General features: G+C 37.5%; 1 protein-coding gene and 1 long non-coding RNA gene across 2 annotated transcripts in view; one reads left to right on the top strand and one right to left on the bottom strand.

Annotated features, from left to right (window-relative positions):
* Window positions 1–14,654, top strand: part of TACR3 (tachykinin receptor 3) — a 30,610-nt gene extending 15,956 nt beyond the window's left edge. The window contains exons 3-5 of the mRNA XM_052683032.1: window positions 227–377; window positions 10,903–11,099; window positions 13,939–14,654. Coding sequence (XP_052538992.1) covers window positions 227–377; window positions 10,903–11,099; window positions 13,939–14,254 — 664 coding nt within the window. The 3' untranslated portion in view covers window positions 14,255–14,654. The remainder of the gene's footprint in view (window positions 1–226; window positions 378–10,902; window positions 11,100–13,938) is intronic.
* The window catches only part of LOC128080652 (uncharacterized), a 156,090-nt gene that overhangs the window by 97,807 nt on the left and 31,657 nt on the right, over window positions 1–26,626 (bottom strand). The window lies entirely within an intron of this gene.

Here is a 26,626-nt window from a genome sequence, read left to right as displayed (position 1 = left end):
CATTCTCGATTTTACTAGAACAAGTTCAGAATCACAGCTAAAGATCCTAAAGGCACTTGCACTAGAATGGAAATAAATATGCAAGATACTTGAAAAAGACAGTGAATGCACCAAGGGCTGCCTCATCAATATAAAGCACACTTCTCATAACAATAGCACTCTCCTTCTAGCAGCCCATTCCATCACCTCTGCAAGCATTTACCAGCCTAATGCTTTTTCATTGCAGGTATCATGTCATTGTGATTGTGCTGGTCTACTGTTTTCCACTGCTTGTCATGGGCATCACTTATTCTGTAGTGGGAATTACCCTCTGGGGAGGAGAAATACCAGGTGACACATCGGACAAATATCATGAGCAGCTCAAAGCTAAGAGAAAGGTACTGTTCCATTAAACCTCACTAAGTGACTCTTAATAACATCACCTGTAATTGTACTGTAAAGTACTGTGGTATTCTCTTTCACAAACACAAAGGCATTTGAAATCAGAGTAATGAGACTGACTTCAGTTTTTTAAAAAAGACAAGTTTTCTTTTAAGTTCACCAGTTGGCTTGTTGTTTTTTTTTTTTTTTTTTTCTCTAACTTCACTGCTCTTCATTACATAAAGGCAACATTTGGATGTTAACTTCTTATTCCATATATAGTGCCTGGTAAGTGTGTCTGATATGAGGAAATTAAACCAAATTGTTTAGCCTTTATAGACCTAAAATACTGAGTTTTGAACCAGTGGGCTGGCAAACCATTAACTCCCATGGGTCAGATTCTCACTCTACTGAAAAAATCAGTGAATCTTATTGCAATTTTTAGATTAGGAATGGCAGATAAGCCTAGACATCTTCACAGTATGATATTCAGTGTTTCCCATGACACCAGAGGTAGGTGGGGCTTTGGGGGGGCTTTATGTACCTCTTTCAGGAGGGCAAAACGTTATCTTCTCTTAAGGAAGTGAGTACGTTTTGACTGCTATTGTACTGTGATAGCTCCAAGATATTCTGGAATGTGAACTGAGAGGAAATAATGGAAAAATAATCAATATGCTTTGACTATCTGCCTCCAGGTTAAATTATTGGATTTGTTTCCAGAAATGCTGAAAGCATTTCAAAACATCAGCATTTCAGTCTTTAACATTATCCATTCAGTGTCCCACTTTATTATTACTGTCTTTGCTGTGCATGTTGTTTCTTACCCACAGGTGTATGTTCAAAGTTACAAGATGTTCTTTCCTGCAGAACGGAAGCAGGAATTGGTTTTGCTGTCAGTTAACTGGGTTATTATCAATAAAGGCCTTCCAGCCTTAGAAAAAAGGAAGAAATATTCCGGGAAGCATATGTGGGTGAAGTGACATATGACCTTGTATAGCAGATATGGTTTACAAAAGCAAGTACCGAAAAAATTATTTAAAGCAGTAACTTGGAAAAACAGATCTTATAATAATTGAGTAAATTAAACACCTCATTTCATACACACCAAAGGCTTTTATAGACAAAAGCTGGCTTCTACTGTATGCTAGGAAGAGTTCAATTAAATCACTCAAATAGTTTAAAAATAGCACTCTAGTTATATGCAAGAAAAGGAATCCTTGATTAAAGCATTTTAAATGTGAGAGCACTTCACGTCTTCAACACATGCAAAAATGGGCATCCACTTTGTGCAGACACATTTGTAACTTCATCAGTGCATTAACCGACAGAGCTCCATGACATCTTCAGTTCTACTGCTGCGCTCTCCAACAGGATTTATGAAATGATTTATGTTTGGAAAAATGAATCATAATCAGTCACAGTGATAAACTAATAGACTAGAATCCAGATAAAACTATCCCTCAGCCAGCTTCTGGTAACAAAGCTATTGCTTTCTCTTTATTCAAACAACGAAACTATCTGTTTTTCCTGCTATTTAGTATGCAGCTATCTCACTACAAGGGAAGACTGTATTGGTTGTGTTTACTATGAAGGAGAACAATAACAGTAGGCAGAATGTTTCATGTCATGCAAAGCATTTTGATTAGGGCTCTTTGAAATGCTATTTAGTGTTAAGAAACTAGTGAACAGTTGATGTGAGACCTTTTAAAGAAACAATACTTGGCAAGAAAAGATTTGAAGCTTGAGAAATTTGATAGTAGATATTCTCATCAGTTGGTATATCCAACAACATGATGAGCCCCGAATTCTGCTGAAAACAACCTCCAAGAATAAGGAATTCTAAGAATTTCATTATACACACTATAGGTTGGACAACATAAAGTCATACTTAGTATACTTAAAGGTCAAACACTTGACATTTTTAGAAATTTGGGAGTGGCTGAGAATACTGGTGTGAGGAAATATTTTGAGAGAAGTTATTTCATGACAGAAACAGATTATCTGCTTTTCATATCATCTATCAGTTCAGATACAAGCATTAGACCAGTGGCTTCAGATCTCAACCTGCTTTCACGAACTTCCTGTACTACTTCATGCTCCAGCATTTGAACCGCATTCTTCTTCCTCTTCATTTTCTTTACCCTTTTCTTTTACAGAACATGTGTGTCAGGGACCTACCCAGTTAATAATACGTAGTCTTACTCTCAGATGTTGTCTCCCCAGTCTGTTTTCTCTATCTAACCTTACATTCCAATCCCTCTTCCAAATTTAACTAATGTATAAGAAGAAATAATCACATACTGTAAATCAAACTAATCCATTATTTTCTTTGATGCAGTTCTGATAAGAGACTAAAATGGCTCAGACTTCTCACTTTAGAGAGAAGGAAACCAAAGGGTGAAATGATTTAGGCTTACAGATTCACAGTGGTGGATAAAATGACTGAAGAACTGTTGAAGAACAACATAGCCTGAAATGCAAGAGCTAAGAAGTGCTCAACAAAACTAGTCAGACAGCAGCTTAAAGCATGTAAAAAGAAAGAGTGTAAGAAGCAAGAGTACCTAAGAGAAGAAATTATGAGCACCTACTAAGGTTTATACAGAGCATAAAACAAGGCCATACCCATAGCCTAAAATTTATTAGCCAAAAACAGGTGATGAAAATATCACACTATGAACTCATACCTCTTGCTAAGTAATTCTGAAATCAAAGACCCTTACTGTTAGCAAGCAGTCACTATGACTAGACAGACAGACTAGTTAGTTATTGACCTATTCACAAAAATGCACATGAAAGTTTGGATTCTAACATTTAAAAAAATATATGATTTTGATATTGTGGGTCGAAGGCATTGTCTTTCACATGACTCCCTATTTCCAACATCACCTTGAAAACCCATTTTTTTCCTAGACATTTGTTCAGACCTAAGACACGAGGATCAGCACTGTAGTCTCCAAGAACTCATATATATATAAATGATATATTCCATTTTCAAAATGACATAAGGCATTTAAATTGTTCAACATAACAGAAAGTCACTACAATGTGATTATCCTAAAGAGCAGCTGCAATCAACTGCTCTACACACTTCTGTGCTGTCTGTTTGAAAGGACAGCCCTCATGTTCACTGCTGATGTCTTAATTTGCATTGAATCATCACCTATATTTTTTAAAAGTTAAACACTAACAGAACTTTTTGAGATAATAGACTGCCAAGGTTGCACACTTGTCTAAGTGTTCACTCATGTACATTAACCACACACAGAATCAAGTCCTAGAGTGCACAGGTACAGGAGGATAGCACCTATGTTACAGCTCATGCAAGCTGGCTGTTTAACAGCAGATTGTGGAAAAGACACATCGACTTCTTGCCTTTCCCACTACTTATTATTTCATGTGGAATAAATACTTGCACCTCACAAATTTGTGCTTGTACTTCATGGACAGAACTGACTGGGAAGGTGATGCAGTAGCATGTTGCTTATATACTTACAAAATGCCAGCTCCAGAACTGTGCAAACAGCGCACAAGCACAAAAGGGACACAAGTGTTTCTCCAAGGAAGGACTACTTCATTCTGGTTGATTTTACATTTCTCTGAGTGGTGAGTGAAACAACCTATCCATTCTATCACGAAGTAATGAGGTGCAGAAACCCAATATACTATACTATGTGCCAAAAATAAATGCATCTGTACATTTCTGATCCATCAGTAATCCTCTCCTATAAGTGGGTTTACTCTTTGACCTTGCAGAAATTGGCAATGAAAACAAAATGTAGCAAAACAAAGAATACATTAGAACAGAAAAAGAGAGAAGAGGAAGGTAAAGAGCTAAATTCCATTTTATCAGCATGTAGTCTTACTGATAGTGTATGGATGACTTATTGCTTGAGTTTCTGAAATTTCTTCTAAGCAGGCAACTGCCACATGCATTACTTAGAGGTTATTCTTCATACTGACTGTGATGTTATTTTGAGGATCAGCATCTCCTACAGAAGTATTTCCAAAATAGTCAGCTTCTTAGTCAAAAGTGGAAGCAAAATGTTGCACTGTAAATATATACTGTTTTGGAAAGCCATGTAAGTGACTATATGAAAGCATGCTGAGGAGCAGGGAGGGGAAGAACAGGAAGCATTTGGAGCAAGATTAGAAATTAGAGGTAGGCTAGTTTCACTAGTGATGTGACCCAAGCAAGACTGTTTGCTCAGATGTGCTATCACAGACCGTATCTCAACACATGAGCCCTTTATGACAAGTCATGCAAGCATATGTTGCTACAATCAAAAACAACTCCGAAATTCCTAGATCTGTTCAGGCTCAACAGCCTGTATTTTCTGTATGGGATAAAAAGGACAGATGTACTACACTAGATTGGTTTGTATTCAACGGAAATTATTCTTTGTTTTATGAGATGTGAAATTGGAAGTACAAAGCTGTTCCTCTCAAAAGGTCTTTTCAAAGCTTCATTTGTACTTCAGCTGTCATGAAACAGTCACAGAGCAGGTGAGGTAGCACCAGTGACAACAGAAGACAGCCTTTGCAATTCCTGCAGTATTGGTAAACACTGTGAAGTAAATAGAAGAATAGGTATTTATAGTGGCAGACTTTTTTGAGGTTGAACAGCTTTTTTATTTTTATTTACTTTATGAAAAGAAAATGAATGGGACTAAACAGACATCAGCATCTGAGGCTCCTACAAAGCACACTCATTCCTACTTTGCAAGACTGGATGACAATGAACAGCTTCCAGGTTCCTTCCACTTACTCACTGGATGTCAGTTCATCTCTGTCAATATCAAAAAGTTCAATGAAAGTAGAACGGGAACAAGCCTCGAGGCCCCAGATCTGTCATAACAGGTGACCCTAACAAAATTCTGATATCATCTTCAGTCTGTGTCTTAAAATCACTTTGCCTTCTGGACTGCTACATCTCATTGAGAGTGTTCTAAATTCTCTGCACCCAGCGTCCCGGTTTCCAGGCCAAATCTCTTTATGGGCAGTTCTGTTTATGCCAGCACTTTTTGTTAGCTTAATTAATTGGTTATTACCTCTCACTGGTGTCACTTCAACAGATGTTTCCAGCCAAATCCCTCTCTCAAGTCTAAATGAATGAAATGAGCGCTTCTGGTCTTTTATATGCTAACATCTACAAGCAAATAAACTAAAAATAAAACAATCCGAAAGGCTTTCCATAGAAAACAATAGCCTATGTTTCTATTTTAAAGATAGCCAGGGAGACCTATCTCACTTTAGGTTCAAAAGGGCGGTTTCTATTGAGAGGAAACCACAAACAGGAGACAAAGTATAGGGACACGTCCATAATTCATTAGCATTATTCAGCACAGCTTAATTATTATTGCACTGTTCAATATGAGGTCGTATTTCAAAGAAAGTTTGTACGTACTGACCTTTGTGAAGACTAATATGGAAAATTCAGATGAGTTCTGTAACACTGGCGAGGATGCCTGAATGTCATCCTTCCTCAAGGGGAAAACAAACAATAAAAAAATAAGGAACAGAAACCAAAAAGATTTAGCAGCCTTCTCAGTCACTTAACAAAGCTGTGGTCCATGAGGGAGCTGGGCTTGTTTTGCTTGGAGAAGAGAAGGCTCTGGGGAGACCTCATTGTGGCCTTCCATTACTTGAAGGGAACATATAAACAGGAAAGGGAACGACTGTTTACATGGGTTGATAGGACAAGGGGAAATGGTTTTAAACTAAGACAGGAGATTTAGGTTAGATATGAGGAGGAAGTTTTTCACACAGAAGGTGGTGACGCACTGGAGCAGGTTGCCCAAGGAGGTTGTGGATGCCCCATCTCTGCAGGCATTCAAGGCCAGGCTGGATGTGGCTCTGGGCAGCCCGGTCTGGTGGTTGGCGACCCTGCACAAAGCAGGGGGTTGAAACTAGATGATCACTGCGGTTCTTTTCAACTCAGGCCATTCTGTGATTCCATGATCTGTAAGACTGTAATAGGAGTCAGAGCTACTTTGTACAAGGACAAACTTTTTCATCTTTACAGCTTAAATCACACAGCAAGTGACGGAGTTCTCTCTGAAGCTAGGGATTCTGCAAACTGAAATGAAAAGTAGTTTCTTTATTTCAAGAAACTGAGAAAAAAATTGATGGACAGTACAAGCCAGAAGAATTAAGTGATTTATGGAACAGTTGGAGCAGTGGAACTGACATGGTTACTACCTGATTGAAAGGCTTCCTACATTTTCAAGTTCTGTTATTCTTTCTGAATCTGCACCTACTTCAGATATTAAGAATCTCTTCTTTCTAAAACAGCAGAAGAAATACCTAAGCTTGTAAAGTTTATCTGAGAATTCACAGCACTTATATCTCAGAAAACAGTCCAATCTCCATCCTAAAGCCAGTAGTTACCTTTAAATCCTAATTGTCTTTCCAAACATTAGTATCATACTCCAAATAAGTGTTGCAGAAAAGCAAAAAACATAACAGTGTTCCCTTCTCTTTGATGCTTAATGTACAAATGCCATGTACGCCCCCGAGGCTGGGATGAGGATTTACTGTTTGCACACTAATATGTTGGGGAAATCATTTGTGCAGTGTCAATTTGGAATTTTACATCTTTCAAAAGAGCACAGAGCAGGAAAAAAAAATACATTAAGACTCCCAGAGATTATCTCTGAATAAAGTTTAAGCTGTATTTGTGAATAAATAATATCAGTGAGCGGATAAACAAAGATTCTTGCATGGTATGGGTTGTTGAATTATTTGCTGTGCTTCTCATTTACATCTATGTAACCCAGGGATAAGTAAAAGTTCAGAAATCAATGACGTTATAGAATCTGAAACTGCAAAAGAAATCAGAAGCCAAGCCACTGACCTTGAAGAAGCAGCAGTATCAAAGATGACTTAGGCAACGAAGAGTTGCAAAGGAAATTGAAAGGGAAATGCTTCCCTGGCTTAAATCTTAGGTACTACTGGCAAATCAATGTATTGTAAAGTGAATTGTTCTTGCTCACCTCCCTCTACAGCATCTGAACCTTCTTATTCTTGCAAGAGCTATTTTCAGTGCTGCATCTCAGACTCATTTTTTCTAGCTACTTTTCATGCAAAGTAAAAATAGGAGAAAAGAACATTTTTGCTGGTGTTTCTGAGTGTAATAGGATCAGTTAGCTCTATTTTTCCCCACTTGTACCATTTCAGATGTCTCACTATACAAACATACAAATTCCAACTCCAATAAACGTCTGGGTTTTCTGCTCTTTTAAATATAGTTTGTTCTCATTACATAACATTTATTAATGAAAGAATGCTTCTTACATAGAAAGGAAGAATTCAAAGGAACAGGCAATACTAAAAAACAGGGGGTTTTGTTTGTTTTTACAGAAAGGGCTTTTCTTACACATAGGCAGAAGTATGCCACCATTGGAAGAACATGTTGATGAAAATAAAAACAGAAAACACTTTGATTTTCTGTTACATTCCAAATCTAGACTCAACACTTCCATAGAGGTTGCACAATGGCTGAAAGACTGAGTACAATTAAAATTAACAGAAAATAGAAGTCCTGGAACAGAAAGACATCCCTTTCCTCCAGCCATACTGCCTACAGTACACAAGGAGTGGTTGAACAGCACCAGGGGGACTCAGTACTACCAGAACTCTGTTTGGTGGCACCCACTGCCATCACATGTTTTGGAAAGCTCTGTTGTGCAACACTGGCAGGAGAGAGAGAGCAGAAGAACAACTGAATTCAGGTATTTTCTGGTTTGCTTACTTTAGTGATGTTTCCTGCTTCATGTTGTCAGAAGCACAGGTCTAAATACTCCTCACAAACAAAAAGTTAAGGTTCACTTTGAAAGTTCATCTGTAGAATATGAAAGAAGCTTCTGAGATATAAAAGAACAAAGACAATCGCACTGTTGCAGGTAATTCACACTCACCCATTTCATTTCTTTTCCCTTTGCCCTAACTGAGCCTGTTTACTGACATTCATTCATCAGGACATACTAAGTGAAATCAGGGTGCCCTGAGTTTACAGACCTGGAAGACTGTTCCTGCTCGTAGTATTGATATCATCAAGAACTGGAACATAATACTGTTTGGAAAGACCAAAGGGATGGACAAGAACTACAGCTATCAACTGTGAGGTGCTGTCCTGCACAGCAGGCATGCCTGTCTCTGAAAGAAGAATCTGTGAATCATTTTCCTCTTTCATGTTCCTCTTGTTCTTCTTTTCCAGCGTTTCTGCAAACACACACGCATTCTTAGACCCTGAATGAGGACAGAGAAGGGCTTTTTGATTTCTCTTATAGCTTTTGTGGTTTACTTCAAATTCAAGTGTCACTTCCCTGTGTTTCAAACTATTTTATGCCAGACAGACTTGTAACATCTCACTTATATTCTCCTTAGGCAGTATGTCAATAAGTGCATCGTACTATAAATACTCAAAATAACAGCAACTTATCTTTGACTTTAACAAAAAGAACTCTGTAAAATGCCCTTTCTTGCTTGAAAAAAGCACTTCTTTCTTCTAGGAAAGAAAACTGTACAGAATAAGGCAATCCCAATACATGTCTTCTCCTAAACAAACATGTATCAGTGTATTATCATTCACGTCAGTGAAGCTCAGATTGATACAGACTGATCTGAAAGGAGAATTTTAATTTTTTTTTTTTATTTTTGCTGATTTTACTGCTAGTAAAGATGAGTGTGGTGTGCAGTGGTTATTTTTTGTTATTTTTTAAGAAAAAAAATTGAGGCAAAAATGATGCCTCAATAACTTTTCTTTTGTACCTGAGGTTTTCCTGTGTTAAATAACTCTTAGAATAATTTCACGTGCACAAAAGATACTGCAAGATTGTTGATTAAATGTCATGGCAAGTAATTAAATTTTCAGCTGTTCTGAAATTAAAGAATCCCTGGACATTATTGAAGTAATACAAATGATTCTCATCAGATACAAAATTGCAGAAGCAAATGAAGTGCACCTGTAAATCAGTGCACTGATTTACAGTGATCGAGGATTGTGATGAAACTATGGAATTAGGTCTTCTATCTAACATGTGCAACAGGTACAAGGCACAGGAATTCCACAAGAATACTGGAATTATATTTAAGGGACAGAAGAGACATCCCATTTAATGCATAACGACTGAGACCTGACAGCATATTTTCATCACCATTTCAGATGCATAATTTAGTCCAGAAATGTCTAGTCATGCACAGTCATATCCTCTTCCCTTCTCACAATACTACTACTAATAATAATCCTGGCATCTTTACCTCACAGGTAGTCCCATATACATCTATACATGCCTAGATAAAGACATACAGATGCATGCTCAAAGAGGAAAGTGATACATTGCATTGCCTTCCTTCATAAAAATACTCATCTCCCTTCTGTAATGACTTACAACTACCTGATAAAAAGTAGTTTGGGAAAAACAACTAGAAATGTCATTTTATGTGTGCACAAAGGTAAATATGTATCAATCATCACCTAGAAATGCAAAAGTTGTCAGTATTCAATAACGTTCTTACCTTGCACAATACAGACTCAGCCTGCAAAGAAGCTTATAAATTGGTGCTAGATATAAAATCGCTTCATGTTTTCAACAAGATTATAAGAAATCATCAACTATTATGTATCATGATAATTGTGTAAACTGATTTAACCATGATAGCTGATATTTTCTAAGTATATCAGCTGAGGACATGTAGGCACAGGAAATTTCAGGTCTCCATTTATTTGGGTGGTTGTTTTCTTCTGACAAACCCATTAACAGCAGAAAACAGTGCCTTGTACAGAGAAATGATAGCAACTGTTGAGAGCAATCTCTGGTATTCCACAGTATTCACAGTATAAATGAGCAAGAGGATGCTCAGCACAGCCCTCTCATGACTGGTTTTATTGTATTTATAGAAAGATAATCTGCTGTGTGACTGTGACACATCGCACCAGAAATAGTAGCTGCGCTAGCAGTTGGCAAAGCTGAAAAGAGGAAGAAGTAGTGAAATTTATAATGATGACTTTTCCTCACGTGTGCCATGCACAAAATGGAGCTATTCTTCATTCCTATTTAACAGGAACTGCAGAAGCTGATAGATTGTTACAACGCAACAAGCAGTAAGCACCAGCCAAGGAAACTGTTATCCTCCAAAATTAAAGAGGATGCTGCAGTTGTTCATTTCCTACAATCAAGTGTTTACATAAATCACATCTACTAATTGGGAGCAAGGAATATACTTGTGGACCACAATAGAAAATGACACCAAGGTCAATAAAAGCCAGAGTATGGTGTTTAAATGAAACAACCTGTGACCTTTTCCAAGATCTTAACAAGGAAACAAGTAATATTTTAGATAGCCAAATATAAGCGAGCAAATGTATTTATTGTAAGAATTAATAGAGATAATGCTGGAGAAACTTTTCCTATTATTTTGTCTAAGAAAAGGAAGATATAAGAAATATAAGAGTTAACTGAAGATAAATTCCAGTCAGATTTTTTTTTTTTTTTAATAGAGTGAAACATATTATAAAACAGAATTCTTATTTCTTTCCGTCAGGTGGTAAAAATGATGATTGTGGTTGTGATGACCTTTGCCATCTGTTGGCTGCCCTACCACACTTACTTCATAGTTACTGGGATCTATCAACAATTGAATCGGTGGAAATACATTCAGCAAATCTATTTGGCCAGTTTTTGGCTTGCCATGAGTTCTACCATGTACAACCCCATTATTTACTGCTGCCTTAATAAGAGGTAAGAACCAGTTACAAAAGAGTTGGTATGTATGCATTTTATGAGAAAATAAATGGCTTAAATGTGATAAAAGAAATAATTTTCACTTCAACAGTTTTCAGTTCCTGGGGGGAGAAAAAAAAAATCTTCCTTTGGATTCCTAACAGATACAAACCTAAAGAACCAAGTGCACATTTCCAGTAAACAGGTTGCTCTAAATGAAGTTTTAGAGGAATCTTCAGTATTTAGAGACAAATGTTTTCTGTTTTCAACTGCTATATTTGACATCTGTAGCAGTGTTCTATTTTTTGGCTTGCAAACACATTGCAATGTAAAGAAATAATGCAAGCTACTTGTGAAGTACAGTACAATCTGTTTACTTCCACAGTGTAAACAAATTTATTTGCAATGATGGAAGGATATAACAGAATGCTACTTACTACATATTTTATACCTAAACTTTTGATTTCTACTGAACTCCGAGGTCTGTAGCAGGCTAACAAAACAGATATTTATATTTTTGTTACTCTGTACTATATTACAGTACTGCTTGATGGCGATGCAAGAAATGCCAGGTACCATTATGTTTTCAATTTCAAAAGGCACAGACCTTGTTGAATGTTATGGGTATTTGGCAATTCAAGACTACTGTTGTGCAGAACCAGTTCCTGTTCTTCATTTCATTCTGAAGGACCAGGATCCAACCAAGCAATATCCTAGCTGTCCTATTGTTCAGTGTTTCTTCTAGTCTTACTGAATAGAGACCATTAAGAACAATCAAATAGTCAGCAAAGTCAGCATGAATCAGTATTAAATAAGTAATCTTAAAGATTATTTCAAATTTCCTTTGAATAAGTAACCATTTTTCATAATCAGGAGTAGCCTACAATGCTTAACATTCCGTCCTTTGAAATATCAATGCCTGATTTCTTAAAGCTTTCTGATCCTTTTTAATCACGTATGCTTACAATTGTTTAAACAAGAACTAACGATTTAGCATCCCAGACCAAAACTCTAATTCAAATAGAAAATTTCCCATTTCTTTAAATGGAGACCAGACATCACAAGACATCTGGTGTCCATAAAAACAAAGCCGAAGAACCAGGTCTCAAATTTTCTCATTTACTACCACATCATCTCTAAAACACTACAGTTTACTTCAAAAACACTGGTGGCAGCAACAGAAAACATTATTAATAAAAAATAATACTGATTATGTGGTTTAAGTATATATAAGTTGACGCTTATATGTATATGTACACTGCAAAATTGCTCACCTAGACTAAAGAATGCAAATCCACCAAAATTCTTTGCAATTCTGAGACACAATAAAGATCTCCTGGTTCAATATTCAATGCAAGAATGACATATTGGTGACAGTTTAATTACGACTAAATTTTGTATTGAAATTAAGAAGCCTGAATGTTCGCTGCTTTTTCATACAGTAGGAAAAGGAAAGCCTGTTGCTGGGAGTCAGGTCTATTCACACAGCAGTGTTTGTTACCTCTGCTGGATCTGGTATCAGACATGGTTATAATAGCTATCCCCAGCCTCACCTTCCAGGCTAGGACATTACTAATGTACCCAAAGATAGCAGTATTTCAAGAGGGAGAAAACCAAACCTTGAATATGAAAGAGGATAGAAAGTGCAATGAAAAAATACAGTCTAAAGATATTTGGGTTTTACAGCTTACTACACTAAACCTATTTCCTAATGGAATGGGGTTCATTCTTTACTTTGCTACTACCTCTACATTTGGACTGCATATAATCAGTGGAATGATGAATAGCATGCTACATGGTCATTTGTAATCATGTGACAACTCCGTACCAAAGTATGGAAAAACAATTTTTGATTTATATATTTATCTGCATCTGAAAAACTGAGGAGGAAGGGTAATTAGTTCTGGGAGATCAGTTTTCACTGAAAAATTCATAGATGTTTTTATCTGTAGTTATCACTGTGGTAGCAGAACCATTGCTACAAAAAGCTTACAGACAATAAGCAACACAGAAACATTGTTGAAATAAAACCAGAAGAAGTCCATTATGTTTTAGGTCTAGGTGAAAAGATGCTCTTTTTCAGGTTACACAAATACACTGTGAATTGGTTTTGTTTTGTTTTCTGGTATTTCATTTCTATGATGCAAGGGCTTACACCCAAAAAAATTATAATGGTCCTGCTATTTAATCTCTGTCTATGATTTGAACTGATAAAAAGCACCCACATATGAATGTTGCAAGAACCAATGTGCTAAAGCCTTAACATTCTTTCCTGCCTGTACATCGTTCACATTCAGTTTTCAGGCTTTCTCAGATCTTGACTTTGCAAATGACTTTCCAAATATTTTATGTGAATCATTATCAGTTGTTACATAAATCCCATTCAAGCCTCTCTAAGGTACAAGGAAACAACAGAAATAGTGGAATCTTGAAGCTGAATTGTTGTTTTAGAGCAAGGGATAGGATGCTGCAAAGTTTCTGCTGAGGAAAGACAAAATACAGGCATGGGTTTCATTACAAGTCAATCAGATCAATTTCTATGAAGACAGCTTTAAGAAAGCTGACATTTAATTGTTTACATCTTTATTTTTAGGTATGGCAAAGGAAGAGAAATTGATTATCAGGAAAACGTCACAAAGCAGGGAAAATAAATAATATCAGAAACAAAAAAAAGCTGTTATCACTGCCATTTTTTCCTACCTTGATCTTAGCCAAGGGAACTTCCAGTGACCTCCCCACACACATTGCTAGGAGCAAAGAAATCAGCGGAGTATGGCAGTGCTGTACATGTTTTCAGACGAAGGCTCATGGCTAGCTCTCACATGTACAATCTCTCACCAAGTACCTTTTTTCGCAGGTTCAGAGCTGGCTTCAAGAGAGCTTTCCGCTGGTGCCCCTTCATTGAGTTGTCCAGTCATGATGAACTAGAGCTCAAGGCTGCCAGGTTTCATCCCACCCGGCAAAGCAGTCTATATGCTGTGTCCAGAATGGAGTCCAGCACAACAGTAGTGCTCGACACCAACGACGGAGACAACTCCCATCCCAGTCGCAAGAAAAAAGCAGCTCCAAGGAATCCAAGTTTCAATGGCTGTTCACGGAGGAATTCCAAGGCTGTCTCCACAGCCTCAAGTTTCGTCAGTTCATTGTACACAGCAGGAGATGATTATTCCTAAGCATTTCTTGGTGACACTTGTGAGACACTGGACATGCAAGACTCAACGCTCACTTGCTATGGAACTAGATGTTAATTCCACAGGAGAATAAAAATATTTTCAACTGTCAAACCTCAGCTATAGATATCATGAAACTGTTAATACCACCTTATTTTGTGCTTTGGAGAGAAAGAGGAATTTGCAGACATACTTATTCGTTAGTCCAAAAGCATGGTTACACCTCATATACAGCACTGTTTGTAAGGATTGCCTGAAACAACTTAAAGGCACAAAACCCATTGTTTCGGCTTCTGACCTGTGACATTTACTGAAATGTAACAAGTTCCTTCATTCAATGAACTTCAGGTGGTCTTCTGTCTTGAGTGCATTAATTTGACAATAACAAAGCTATCTAAGATCTGAAATATTTCTTTACAATAAAGATGTAACGAGACACAAATCTACTCAGTTGTTTTATTTTCTAGCTTTATCCCCATGCAAGTAGACAAGATGAAGTTCATCTCTATCTGTAACAAGAAATTTAGGAATTTAGGGAATGACTGACAACAATTGTTGCAAAGAAAGTTGATCCTAACTCAAAGATGACCAGAGTGCAGTCTCAGTTTTACCTAAATGGCCGTGGGCTTGGTTGCATTAATGGCTGAATCAGTTGCATGGATCAACTGGTTGTGCAAACACTGGCCCTCAAGTAGTTAATCAAAACTTAATGAAAACACTGTGAATGTCTTCCTGAGTCACAGGCAGCATGGTGGGAGTTTACACGTGGCTGAGACCAACACAGTATAAATGCTGAGCAAATACAGAGAACTTTTAAGAATGCAAGGCTTGAGCTTCAACCCACATATATATGCTTTTCCAGCAATAGGAGATGCCCACCATCACTGTGGTGAGCAGAGATAGCGACTAATAATTAGAATCGAATCTGTATTGTGATTCACCCACACCATGCAATTGTTACACTCCATCTTTTCTAACTGCATCTATTACAAAACCAGCGTTGATAAAAATCAATATATGAATGTAAGTTTGAATGATATGACTGTATTGAGCTTACTTCACGTACAAAACATCACACCTAAGTTTTATGATCCTTGACTGATGAATAATTAGGAAGAAATGACAGCTTTCTCACTTCTTTCTTCTCCGCCCCCCTTTTCTTTTTAATGAACTAACAGAGAAACAGCTTCTTCAAGTGCTTTAGGATGTGACCTACAGACAACTAATTTACTGATAATCTCCTTATACATGGATGGCCATGTCCAAGAACATCCTCAGCATTCCTGTGGATCCTGCAGTGAAAGAATACTGTGGTACTCAACAAATGAAGAAACCCGTGCTCATTAGCAGTTTTTTTGCTATTTTTTTGACATTTGCATACAGTACTAATCCAGTTCCCAGCCTCTACCTCAAAAAACATGAAACATTACAGAGTTAAACCAGTAGGACAGCAAAAACTGTGACTGACAGCAGAGCAGACTGCATTTTAATAACCATTTCTGAGAAAATATTTTCAGGCAAATGTCCTGCTCCCTATAACATTCATTATAGGCCTCCCAATACCCTTCACTAACAGTAGAAGTCGTCAGATCATTTTAAGGTTGTGTCAATAATATTGCTCAAAATAGAAGCCTGCATGCAGTGCATGCCCCTCCATGCGGCTGCTGATACAGTTTCTCCTCTGTGCTCCAGGCTTCAATTCACATTCTTTACTTCTGCTGAGAGGTAATCCAGCAGATACAGAGCTAGCTTCCTCCTGGAAGGGGCATAACAGTACTATAAAGGCAGCTAAAATTCAACAGCAACACGAAAGATTTTCTGATCTTCAATTTGTTCTAAGACATGAGTACTCATGCAAACAGCTCCTAGTATTTCAGTCCAGGCTTCTTTCAGTCTGCCTCTTAAAATGTTTATCTGACATTTAACTCTTCGATCTCCAGAGACAATATCTTCCACATCAGTTTTCTCTGCCATTCCTTTGATGCTGACTATGCTTTCATTTTAAAAAAAAGCCAATGTGATTTTAAAAAAACAAACAAACAAACCAAACCAAACAAAAACAAACAAACAAACAAAACAAACAAACCAAAAACAAACCAAAAAAAAAAACAAAAAAAAACCCCACAACCCTAAGCACAACTGACTTTGAACACAGAGCTTGAGAATTCTTTTCACCATTTGAGTTGGAAGGGACCTTGAAGGCCATCTGTGCCAACCCACTGCACTGAACAGGGACACCTACAGCTCCATCAGGTGCTCAGAGCCCCTCCAGCCTGTCCTTGGCTGTCTCCAGGGATGGGGCATTCACCAGCTCTATGGGCAACCTGCGCCAGTGCCTCATCACCCTTAGTGTAAAACACTTCTTCTTCATGTGCAGTCTAAATCTCTCCTCTTAGTTTGAAACCATTTCCCTTCGTCCTACCACAACAGATCCTGCTGTCTGTCCCCTTTCTTCTTACAGCTCCCCTTTAGAAATTGAAGGCTGCTCTCAAGTCTCCCCTGATATTTATCACATCTTTGCCACAAGTCCTCCACATAAAAGCATGATGTTGAGACAAAAACTGAACTCAAAGAATGCTCAAGCTACTTATGTAGGATGCCTTTGGCAGATTGCAGCATGCAGCTATTTGGCCAGATTTCTTCAACAGCTGCCCTCTCAATCCACTTAAGTTTTATTGAAATATTTGGCTGAATTGGTAGAGCAGAACATGCGCTGTTCATGGCACACGTATATCTCCTAACTTTGTCCGTTGAGAAAATTCACTAACCACTGCTAGTGCACATTTTCCAAAAATAATGTACAAGAAGATCTTGCACAAAGAAAAGCAAAACTCAGGCTTTAGATGCCATCTTTTTTTAGTACAGATAAAAACATTTGGGTATGTTTTGGACATGGGTATTTCTTTTTTAATAGAAGTGAGTTTCTGTGGCAATGGTAAACAATCTGCTTACAAGTCGATTAAGCTCCTGGCATTAACTAGCTCATATAGTTCAATAAGGCTCTTCCTGTTCTTGAGACGATTGAAACGGTTCTGTTTTCATTATTCAAAATGATCTGTTGAGTCCTTGAAGGACAACTCTTTATCAGTCCATGAGCAGTTGCGCTAAGTACTTAAATTCATACTGCTTCAGATGGCTACTTATGGTGTACTGTTACTGCCTCATTGAATTGCTCTTTATTCCACATGTCAACACCTCTCCTTGCTATAACACTGAAATGTACCCACTGAATCACAGCTAGAATCAGATTTCCCAAAGCAAATCATTACATTTAAAAATACCACGCTTGCCCATTATAAGCACTCAGTAACATTGCCTATAGAATCACTATTTCCAAGAGTTTCCCAGCTGTATATTCTTCACTGCAATATTTCTGATGCAAACATGCAGGGGCAGCAACATCAGTCACATTAATTGTATTTGTAAAACTCATTCATTTTGAAAATTTGTATTGTCCAGCTTGTTTACACCTATGTGCTTAAGAATATTTAAAAAAACAACCCATGACTGATTTAATCAGTAAGCATTCAGTAAGTGAACACTGCAAATCAATGTTACAATTGAAATACTCAGCAGCTTTTCTACAGCATTGCTCACAAACTCATACACAAGTTAAATTAATAACCGGTCCACGTCTGTCGATACAATACACATAAAACTTTCAGGCAAGCTTCTTTTCCCATGGAAGGGAAATTTCCTAAGGAGCGTCATGCAGAGGTTCTGTGATAGGAGGTCTGACAAGCCAAAGGAATGGAAAGGTTCCAGTGTCAAAGCACTTTACAGAGCAGCCCAAAGAGCAGCTCTGCTCTGTTTGCAGTACTGAAACCCACCCCTTGGATGCTAACTGCAAACAAACTGCAACTAGAAAAATATAAGGATCAAAGGCATTGCATCTCCTTGACCTGATCATTGCATCTCTACTCAGTAGAGCTTTACAGTAGATGAAGGAAGCTTTGTGTTATAAAATATGTCTAACATGTTCACTTTCTGTTTGAGTCTGGAACCAGAAGAGACAGAAAGCCAAGCAGTTTGTCCCTGGATCCAACACTACTAGTAGGCTGCCAGGATTTCAATCTTCCTCAAACCAGTAGGATCTAAAAACATTTCACAGTGAGCAGCAGATTGCTTAGGTACAAAAAAAAGCACAGACATGCCAGTGTAGGGCTCTGCAATGGCTAAAATTTACCTTGAAATTACCAAGCTATCAAATAATCACAGGAAAACAAAATCACCATACTATTTCCAATATTCAGAATCACACGCATATGCACAGAGTTCATGTAGCTAAGTCCACGTTACAAAGCATTTATTATCCTAGTGTATAAGGAAAAAAAAGTCAGTTCTACCATCTGCCATGCTCTCAAACATTTCCAGTTCCATTTCTCTAGTGCCATTTTAGCAAATCTCTTTCAAAAAATGCTCATCACACACTTCTTACACGAAACACTTCCTCTTTGTCTGCCTCCAGATCACCCTGAGCCCAAGGAGCTTCACACAAAGAGGATCACTGCAGCATGATCTGCAAGTGAATGGGACATACCAAAAACAACAAATGAAACCTTGAAATTGCGCTTTTCAAATACAATCGAATATCTTCTCCTTGGCTGAACAACTCGAACAATCAGGGAAAGCCAAATTACTGTGAACTTCTGTCACATAAAGGAGACATATTTCTTCTCACAGTAAGCTTTTGTAACTCTTTTTTTCTACTAGATTCTTTGGTTCCTCAGTGGTTTCTGCATATTAACCTAAGATCCCAGCTCCCATTCCCTTCATTTTGCCTGCTCAAGAGACACAAATAGCAGGCACTGAGCGGGCTGCCTCTTCTTTGAGGTAACCTCTGCTTACTTAACATAACCCTGCTTCTCTGTGTTTCTCACGTTAGCGTGATCAGAGCACTCCGCCTTTTGGCAACTTTGGAGGGTCTCCAGAGACAGCAGACATTCCCCAGTCACAAATGAGGTTAGCCCTCATAACATCTGTTTGGTGCCACTGGTCAAATAGCCTCTTTTAGCACCTCCTCATCAGCACCATGAATCAGGCATCATTGAAAGACAGAATAAGCTTTCACCAAAGAAACTATAGGCCACAACAGTCAGATGATACTATACGTTTGACTTTACAGTATACCTACAATCAGTGCAGCCATAGCCTCATTGCTTTTGCAGGTGCTTAACATTGACCAAGGAAGAGATAGAGCTGCTTTAAATCTCATAGAAGAGAGATCCCACGGAGACAGTAAATGAATATTCAGAAATAATTATTCAGGTAAATAGTTTTAAAACAGACGTAATTTGTAATTTAGTTTTACAGCTTGTTCATCTATTCTGCAATCTCTCTAATTATACTGGCACCTTCCATGCCTTGTACAGAAATTCAAAAATACTCTCAAACAGGTAAGGTAATACTCTCAACATGTACAAACAGTCTCTTCAGCCCCGAAATGCCAAAAATCAAGGTAGAAAACTACCACAATGTATTCTGTCTTGGCACTTAGAGTAGCCAAAAAATGAGATAAAATAACATAGACTCAAATCAACAAGTCGGGTTCTGAAAGGTTGACAGGTGGGAACACTTTTTCAATGCATTTAAGTAAACAGCATAAAAATTTAGTCACTGAGTATCAACTAAAGTGATTATTTAGTTGAAATATCTCATCCTTAGAAAAGTATATAGAAAAAATCAGCAGCTGTGTAGCAGTTAATTTCCTGACAAAATCCTATTTGAACATGCTTGACATCTAACACAACAGCCCATATTCTGAGCCCAGATTTAGAAGTTATAAGTAAATTAGACTGATAAACAGAATTTGTCAACTCAGAGTTTCACTAGTATTTTTGCAAACACGGAGAAATAATCACCCTACCTCTTAGAAGTTACATTATTTGTCATCTGAACACTGAATTCACAAATAATGCTCTGAATTTTGGCATCAATTATTATATGTCTACAGGCTTATTAGGAGCATCTTTTCACACCTCTGTTGTGCAAAAAAACACCTATGATGAACATAAAAAGGAGTAATTCAAATGGCTTGGAAACAACAAACTGCAAGCATTTTAGCACATACGAAACATTTTAAAATAAATGTATTAAACTAGAAATAAAATAACGTAAACAGCTAATAAAAATAATTATCAGACAAGTCCAAGAGCCTGTAAAAGGTTCTCACACGTTTCTGCTACTTATCTTTAAAGGTAGCACATCTTCAAACAGCCTGAGCACTGATGGCCTGCATTGTTAAGTATCAGGCTGGTTGATGGGGAATTCACCTTTAATGAAGTTGTAGTAAAGCAGTCTGCCTGGGCTAATATGAGCCTGCTCTGTCAGTTTCTGCAGAAAGCAGCGTTCAAGAGACCTAGCTAACTTACAAACATCCCACTCCCAGACAACATAACTTCACCCAGTACAATAGTAGGATCAACTGGAAGTCTGCTTGTTACATCTCTATACAAGCTGTGAGCTGACAGCTCTAGAGGATTTAACTAATTTGCCTGATAACCCGGTTGTATGCACCTTGCTTCTTACTGCTTTCCTTTTAAAACCTTGTATTCCAAAACTAATGAGAAATAGAGTACAAATTACCCAACAATTGGAGGATATACAGGAACTAGGAAAACAGACAAGTAGGCTGAGGATATGCCCACAGGCATGAACAGAGAGACTGAATTGTGAATGACATTAGACAATGAAAGCCAGCAAATGGATGGGTAGTTACAGTCCACAACATGAGTTATTATTAAACTATTACTTTTAAAATTCATACTTCAGAACCCTTTAGCATGTTTGTATTCTGCTGGATATATGTGGCCTGGTAGTTGACTACCACAGAAAAGCTTTAATTTTTTTGAGAGGACAAAAGAGCTTCTGGGTCACATACCAAAGCATCTAGGAGCCCTTGGCTTTAGGAGTAAATGAACACAGAAATGAAAGTAATGTCCTCTTACACCAGCCATCATGTGTTTCTGGGCACATTAGGACAGGTCTTGATGCTTTAAGTGACATAGTGCTGTCCTTAGTTGATCCAATCACTGCCAGAGCCATTAGGAATTAAGGTCAAACACCAATTTAACTTTGCAGAGGAGGCACAGCATATGCTGTACCTGTTAACTCCGTAAGGTCACCTACCTGAAGGTGAAGGTACAGCAAAACAGAATAAATGGATCGGAATAAGAAGCGATCCTTGGCCACTCAGTCACAGATTTCAAATTCTGGAAAGAGCTGCCCATGGCAAACAATGGAGACGCGTAGCATTGGGGAACACCAACGATATCAATTCTAATGCATCTCTCCAGGCTGCACTGCGAGGAGCTTACATGCTACACAGCACCGATTCACAACGTGCAGAACTCTGCCCAAGGTTGAACTTCTCTCTGGCAGACAGCCAAGCAAACTAATCTAACTGGTGTTCTCAGCCATAGAGATGCTAACAATTCTCAATGCCTCTCTTCTTTCTTCCCGCTCCCCCCATTTTTTAAGTGATGCTGTAGAGATCCTTCCTGAACTAATAGGAAGCTTCACATGCCAGCTCTTCTGGCATACATTTAGTTATGCTGAAGAGGAACACAATTTTTCTGCCTATGTTGGGACCAGCTCTTACAAGGGAGATCACAATCCTGCAGGCAGCTGCCACTTACAGCAGCTGAGTACCAGCTGTGCGCTTTTGAAGACCCAGGACTGTGCACACAAATTAAATTAGCATTTGTAATGACTTTGTAATAACAAGCAACTTATGCACAGGACCAGCTTTTACCATGAGATTAATAATCAATAGTGTGTTTTGCAATCTTCTCCTTTCACAGTTTCCTGAGTGCTTCATTAAATCAAAGTATTGTAGCATAGGGAAGTGATAAAATACAGTTCCTTGCCAATATCCAAGTTTCCATTTTTTTCCTCCAAAAGATCAAATCCTATTAGTTTCATGTTTTGCCATAAATTCTACATGCACTCCAGTTTCTTTTTCCTTGCTCTTCTTATTGGCTACTATATGAAGACACTATTTGTAAAGAAGCCTGAAAGTGGTCCTACTGAGTTTGCAACTTAAATAAGAAGAGTGCCTTACAGTAAGGCCACTAACTGAAAAACATTAGTCTCCAGCTCTTCTTCCTTCTCCGTAAGAAGTCTTGGCTCAAGCAGCCAGATGGGAACAGGAGTGAGCTCATGATCTTAAAAGTTGAGATATACAGAAGATACCTCGGTACCTAATAAGAAAAAGCAGCTGATGATTGCTATTATGCATCTATATTGTTTTTCTCCCAGAAGTACATTGTGCCCTGAAATGATTAATCTAAATGTCTTTGACTTTTTATTGTTTCAAAGACCTTAAAAAAAACCCAAAAAGTAAAAAAGGGTAGAAAAAAGGCATTCATCTTGCTTGTTCTGACACTGAACTTTCATTCTCTGAGACACAGAAATTGATAAGTGTACAATTTTTAGAGCTCACCATTTTCCTCAATGAACACACCACAAAAGCTTTTACTAGAAACAGGAAAAAAAGGCATAAATAAGGATCAAATGTCTTTTTAACTTGCCTTTCTACAATTGCCAATAAAGCTTTCCCCACCACCACTCCCCAGCCTTCTACAGCCAAACATTATTGAACTAAACATATTGGTATCCTTCCAATACAGAAAAACAATAGGAACTCCAAAAATACTAAACAGCTTAACAGCGATGCTCCTTTTTATACCTAAAACTGTGTGCTTGGATAAACAAGTAATTGAAAGCTGCAATAGGGAATTAACAGCTCACCTCACAGATGGAAGTATGAGAAAAATTATTTTATAATCTTAACATAAAAACATTGTACTTGTTTCTTTCACATTAGCAGCATTGCCTGATTTCTTGCCATGCAGGTAGACTCACTGTGCGGCATGCTTCACATGCAGCTTAAAAAAAACATGTAATACAAGAAGTGACAGGCAGATGAAAACAGGTTTGCTAATAAAATTACCATATAAAGCTTTCAAAATGTCTCTTCGTTCTCTCACTGGAAAAATACAGTTCCTTCTCTCTCCTTGCAAAGTTAACACTGAATTCACAAGATGATCTGTAAGAGCGCATCTATGACCAAATAATGTATTACTTTTAATTGCACGCAACAAAGTTCATTACATTGTGCTGGCTGCTCTCCCACATAACTGAGCAAGATCTGCTTCTCAGCAAAAATAACAATATTTTCATTACAGTTTCATTTTTATTCATTCAGATACAAGCAAGAAAGCAGAAGGCATTATTTTCCTCAGGTTTGCTCCCAGAGCACTCATTTACACAGAAATTGAAAACTTGCTATAATTATATAGCTATAGGTTACAGAAAAATTTCTAAAGGGGAACAAGAAAAACATTAAACACAAAAGCAATTCTAGTCTCCAATTGTTAATGAGAGTTTAATTATTTCCTCTAAACTATTCAAATTATTTAATCTGCTGAAAGAGGAAAGTCTTTCTGATATGCAATGGTTGTTCACAGAGAAGTCTTAGAGTTATCTGAAATATAACAGTCTATTCTCAAAAGCTCATGACATTTTGGAAATAGATGTGCATTATGGATGGAATTGAATACTTACCTGTGGACATTTCTCAGTGAAGGACGATAAGCTTCTTCAAGCTACAGGTTTACGGAATTGTTTCTAAAAATATTTAATAGTTATTAATGAAGGGGAAAAAAAAGTGACATTTGTCTTGTAGCCTAAGGAGGCTTTATGGCTTCCAGGCCATATATCCAGTATTTAAAGCTATGGATTTGAATAACAAAGATGCTGTATCTTTAAAAAGTTAAACCAATAAAAAGTTAACCAATAAAATGGCACAGTCAAAAATAGATCCTAACAATATTCTGACTAACTTCTATCTGATAAAGTGTTTTCTGCATCTTTTTTTTTATGATTAATTCTTGACAAAGAACATGCCTGACAAATCTGACTTCATTCCCCCCTGCACTCGTAAGTGAACAATGTGGTAAAAAGGATACAAATCTTAGTTTGCTCATACATTCAGTTCAGCAAGTTATAATCCGTTTCTATCTTGTGTTCTAAATATTTCTGTTAGGCTTCAAAATTTCAGGAGAAAAACATGTTCTCTTGAAGCACGACAAATACTAGATTAAAATATCAGAAGGTGCTCTTTTCAGTTTTAGCACAATGGGCATCCAATCTCTGCTGGGCCTGTGGGATCCATTTTAACACAAATACAAGTAGACTGCAGTAAGCACACTCTCAGACGTGGCCATTAACCACAAGTCTTCATCAAATAACTTCCACTGGCAGCTCCTTTTATTTCATTTGCCTTTGTGCTCAAAGACCACTAGAGTCCTCCTTGAACTGAAGTAGGAAACTCCATTCATTCCCTTCTGCTTTGCAATAGTTCTTGCCTGAGCAATTTTATACCAGCTTTCACTGCTTGAAAGTCTGATTTGCCTGAATGAGCAGTTAATATGGTGTATATTAGATCCAAAATAAAATAAACATAAATATTCGTTACAGACTCCCACAGTAGAAACCTTATTTTGTTACAGAATTTGCAGCTATATAAAAATGTCACAGGGAACTCCCTTTTTCAAGGACACAAAGAGTATCTCCCAAGCCAAAAGGGAGGCTCCAGATTTCATCAGGCTCCAGCAATCTGTCCTGGTTCAACTGGCTCTTTTTCTAACTTTTTTTGTGGTTGTTGTTTTTCTGCTTCTTTGATCTTTCCAAAGATTTTATCTATTAAAAGACTGGAAAGGTAAGGATGGTAAAAAGGCAAATACTGTGGAAAAAACTAAGTAATAATTGACAAATTATTAGCTGTGCGATATTTTGTACATTTAAAATATTCTAGTAAATAATATTGCATTCTGTAGAAGTAGACTTATGTAACATGAGTTAAATCATAGGTATTTCAATGTCAGAGTTGAGCATACAGCAGAGATCACCACGGTGATGACAGTTTGTCCTCACAAGTGCCAACTACACAGCACGGAGCTGCACAGAGAGTACAGTTGGGTTGAAAAGTAAAAGCAAAACAGACATACGATAGGAAATAAAAGCTTCAGTCCAGAGCCAGGCAGCTCTGTGTCCTGTAGCTGAGAATTTGCTCTATCAGACAGTGTTATTGTGCTCTTTGTGTCTGTTAGAGTTTCCATGGAAATAAATAGGAGGCATTACTTTTGAGGTGACTCACAAAGATTCAAGGAATGTTTTAATCCACACGACTGCTCCTCTGCAAAAGTACATAAATGGAAAGCCTAGAGTATGGTTTGCCTGAACGACCATCATTTAACTGGAACACACAGATCTGGGGGGGAGGGGAGCTACGTGCAATAAAGCAGCCAGCACCACAATAAGAAATAAACAACTCATCCAACATAACAGACTGGAAGAAGATTCCTGTCTGAAAGAAGTGAGTCTCTTCCTAATGCCTTATCAGATAGCCATGAAAATCTCATGGATAGCATTTTTAGAAACAGCAAGAGAAAGTGATTTAACTAAATATTCATTGAGACCTAGTGCTCAGATTAATTGTAAAGATGAATGTTGGCTTTTCAGGGACAGAATGGATGAGCTTCTGAAACACGAGATTATTATTTTTGAATCCATATCTTTGGAACATAAAGAAAAATCAGTAATTTTAGTAGAGAGAGAATTAGACAAAACAAACTTTGAAAAGAATACTGCACTGGAAAGTCTGTGCTAGGAAGAACTGGAAGAGGGGTTGACTAAGCTGGAAAAAAAATCACATTGATTTTTGCATAACCAGGGACTAAGTAATAAAACCTGAGATGTAATTACTGTAATTTTCATTAACAGAAAAAATGTTCCTCTTATCTACTTGCATTTAATTTGCTACATCCTTATGTACTTCACAATATCTTTATAAAACAACTGATACACCTGGTAACCTGAATAGTTCTCAGGAAGTTTTTAAACAGCTCAAATCTTTAGTCTAGCCAATACTTCTGAGTAACTTAATAGATAAACATTTCCACAGGTAAAACCCCATACGAGACAGTATAAGAATAAATTCCATAGCTGCATTTTAGCTTTATTTTAATCAAGAATTCATCCCATCTTCCTCCTCACAAGACCACAGATAGAAGAGAACAAAAGATGTTTCGTACCTATGTCTGTACCTAAAGCATTTGAGCAGCTCACCAAACAATGCCACCTTTAAGAATCAGAAACTTTTAAGTACATTTAATTGAATCCATTAAACCGTAAGACGAGGCGGAAAGCTATCTTGATATCTAAGTCTGAGGCATAGAGAAGCTGAACAGTATAATGTGCATTGTCTGAGCAACTCGGGTTCTGAAAAGGATGAATCACAGGCACAAAAGTTTAAAAAAGAAAAAAAAAAAAAAAGCTCTCTAACAAAAGTATTGTTAGAAATTACTCTTG

The sequence above is a fragment of the Tympanuchus pallidicinctus genome, unplaced genomic scaffold (assembly GCF_026119805.1).
Source record: "Tympanuchus pallidicinctus isolate F22 unplaced genomic scaffold, pur_lepc_1.0 scaffold2, whole genome shotgun sequence".
NCBI lineage: Eukaryota > Metazoa > Chordata > Aves > Galliformes > Phasianidae > Tympanuchus > Tympanuchus pallidicinctus.
Note: the sequence above shows the minus strand (reverse complement) of the source record. Positions and strands in the feature narration are given on the sequence as shown.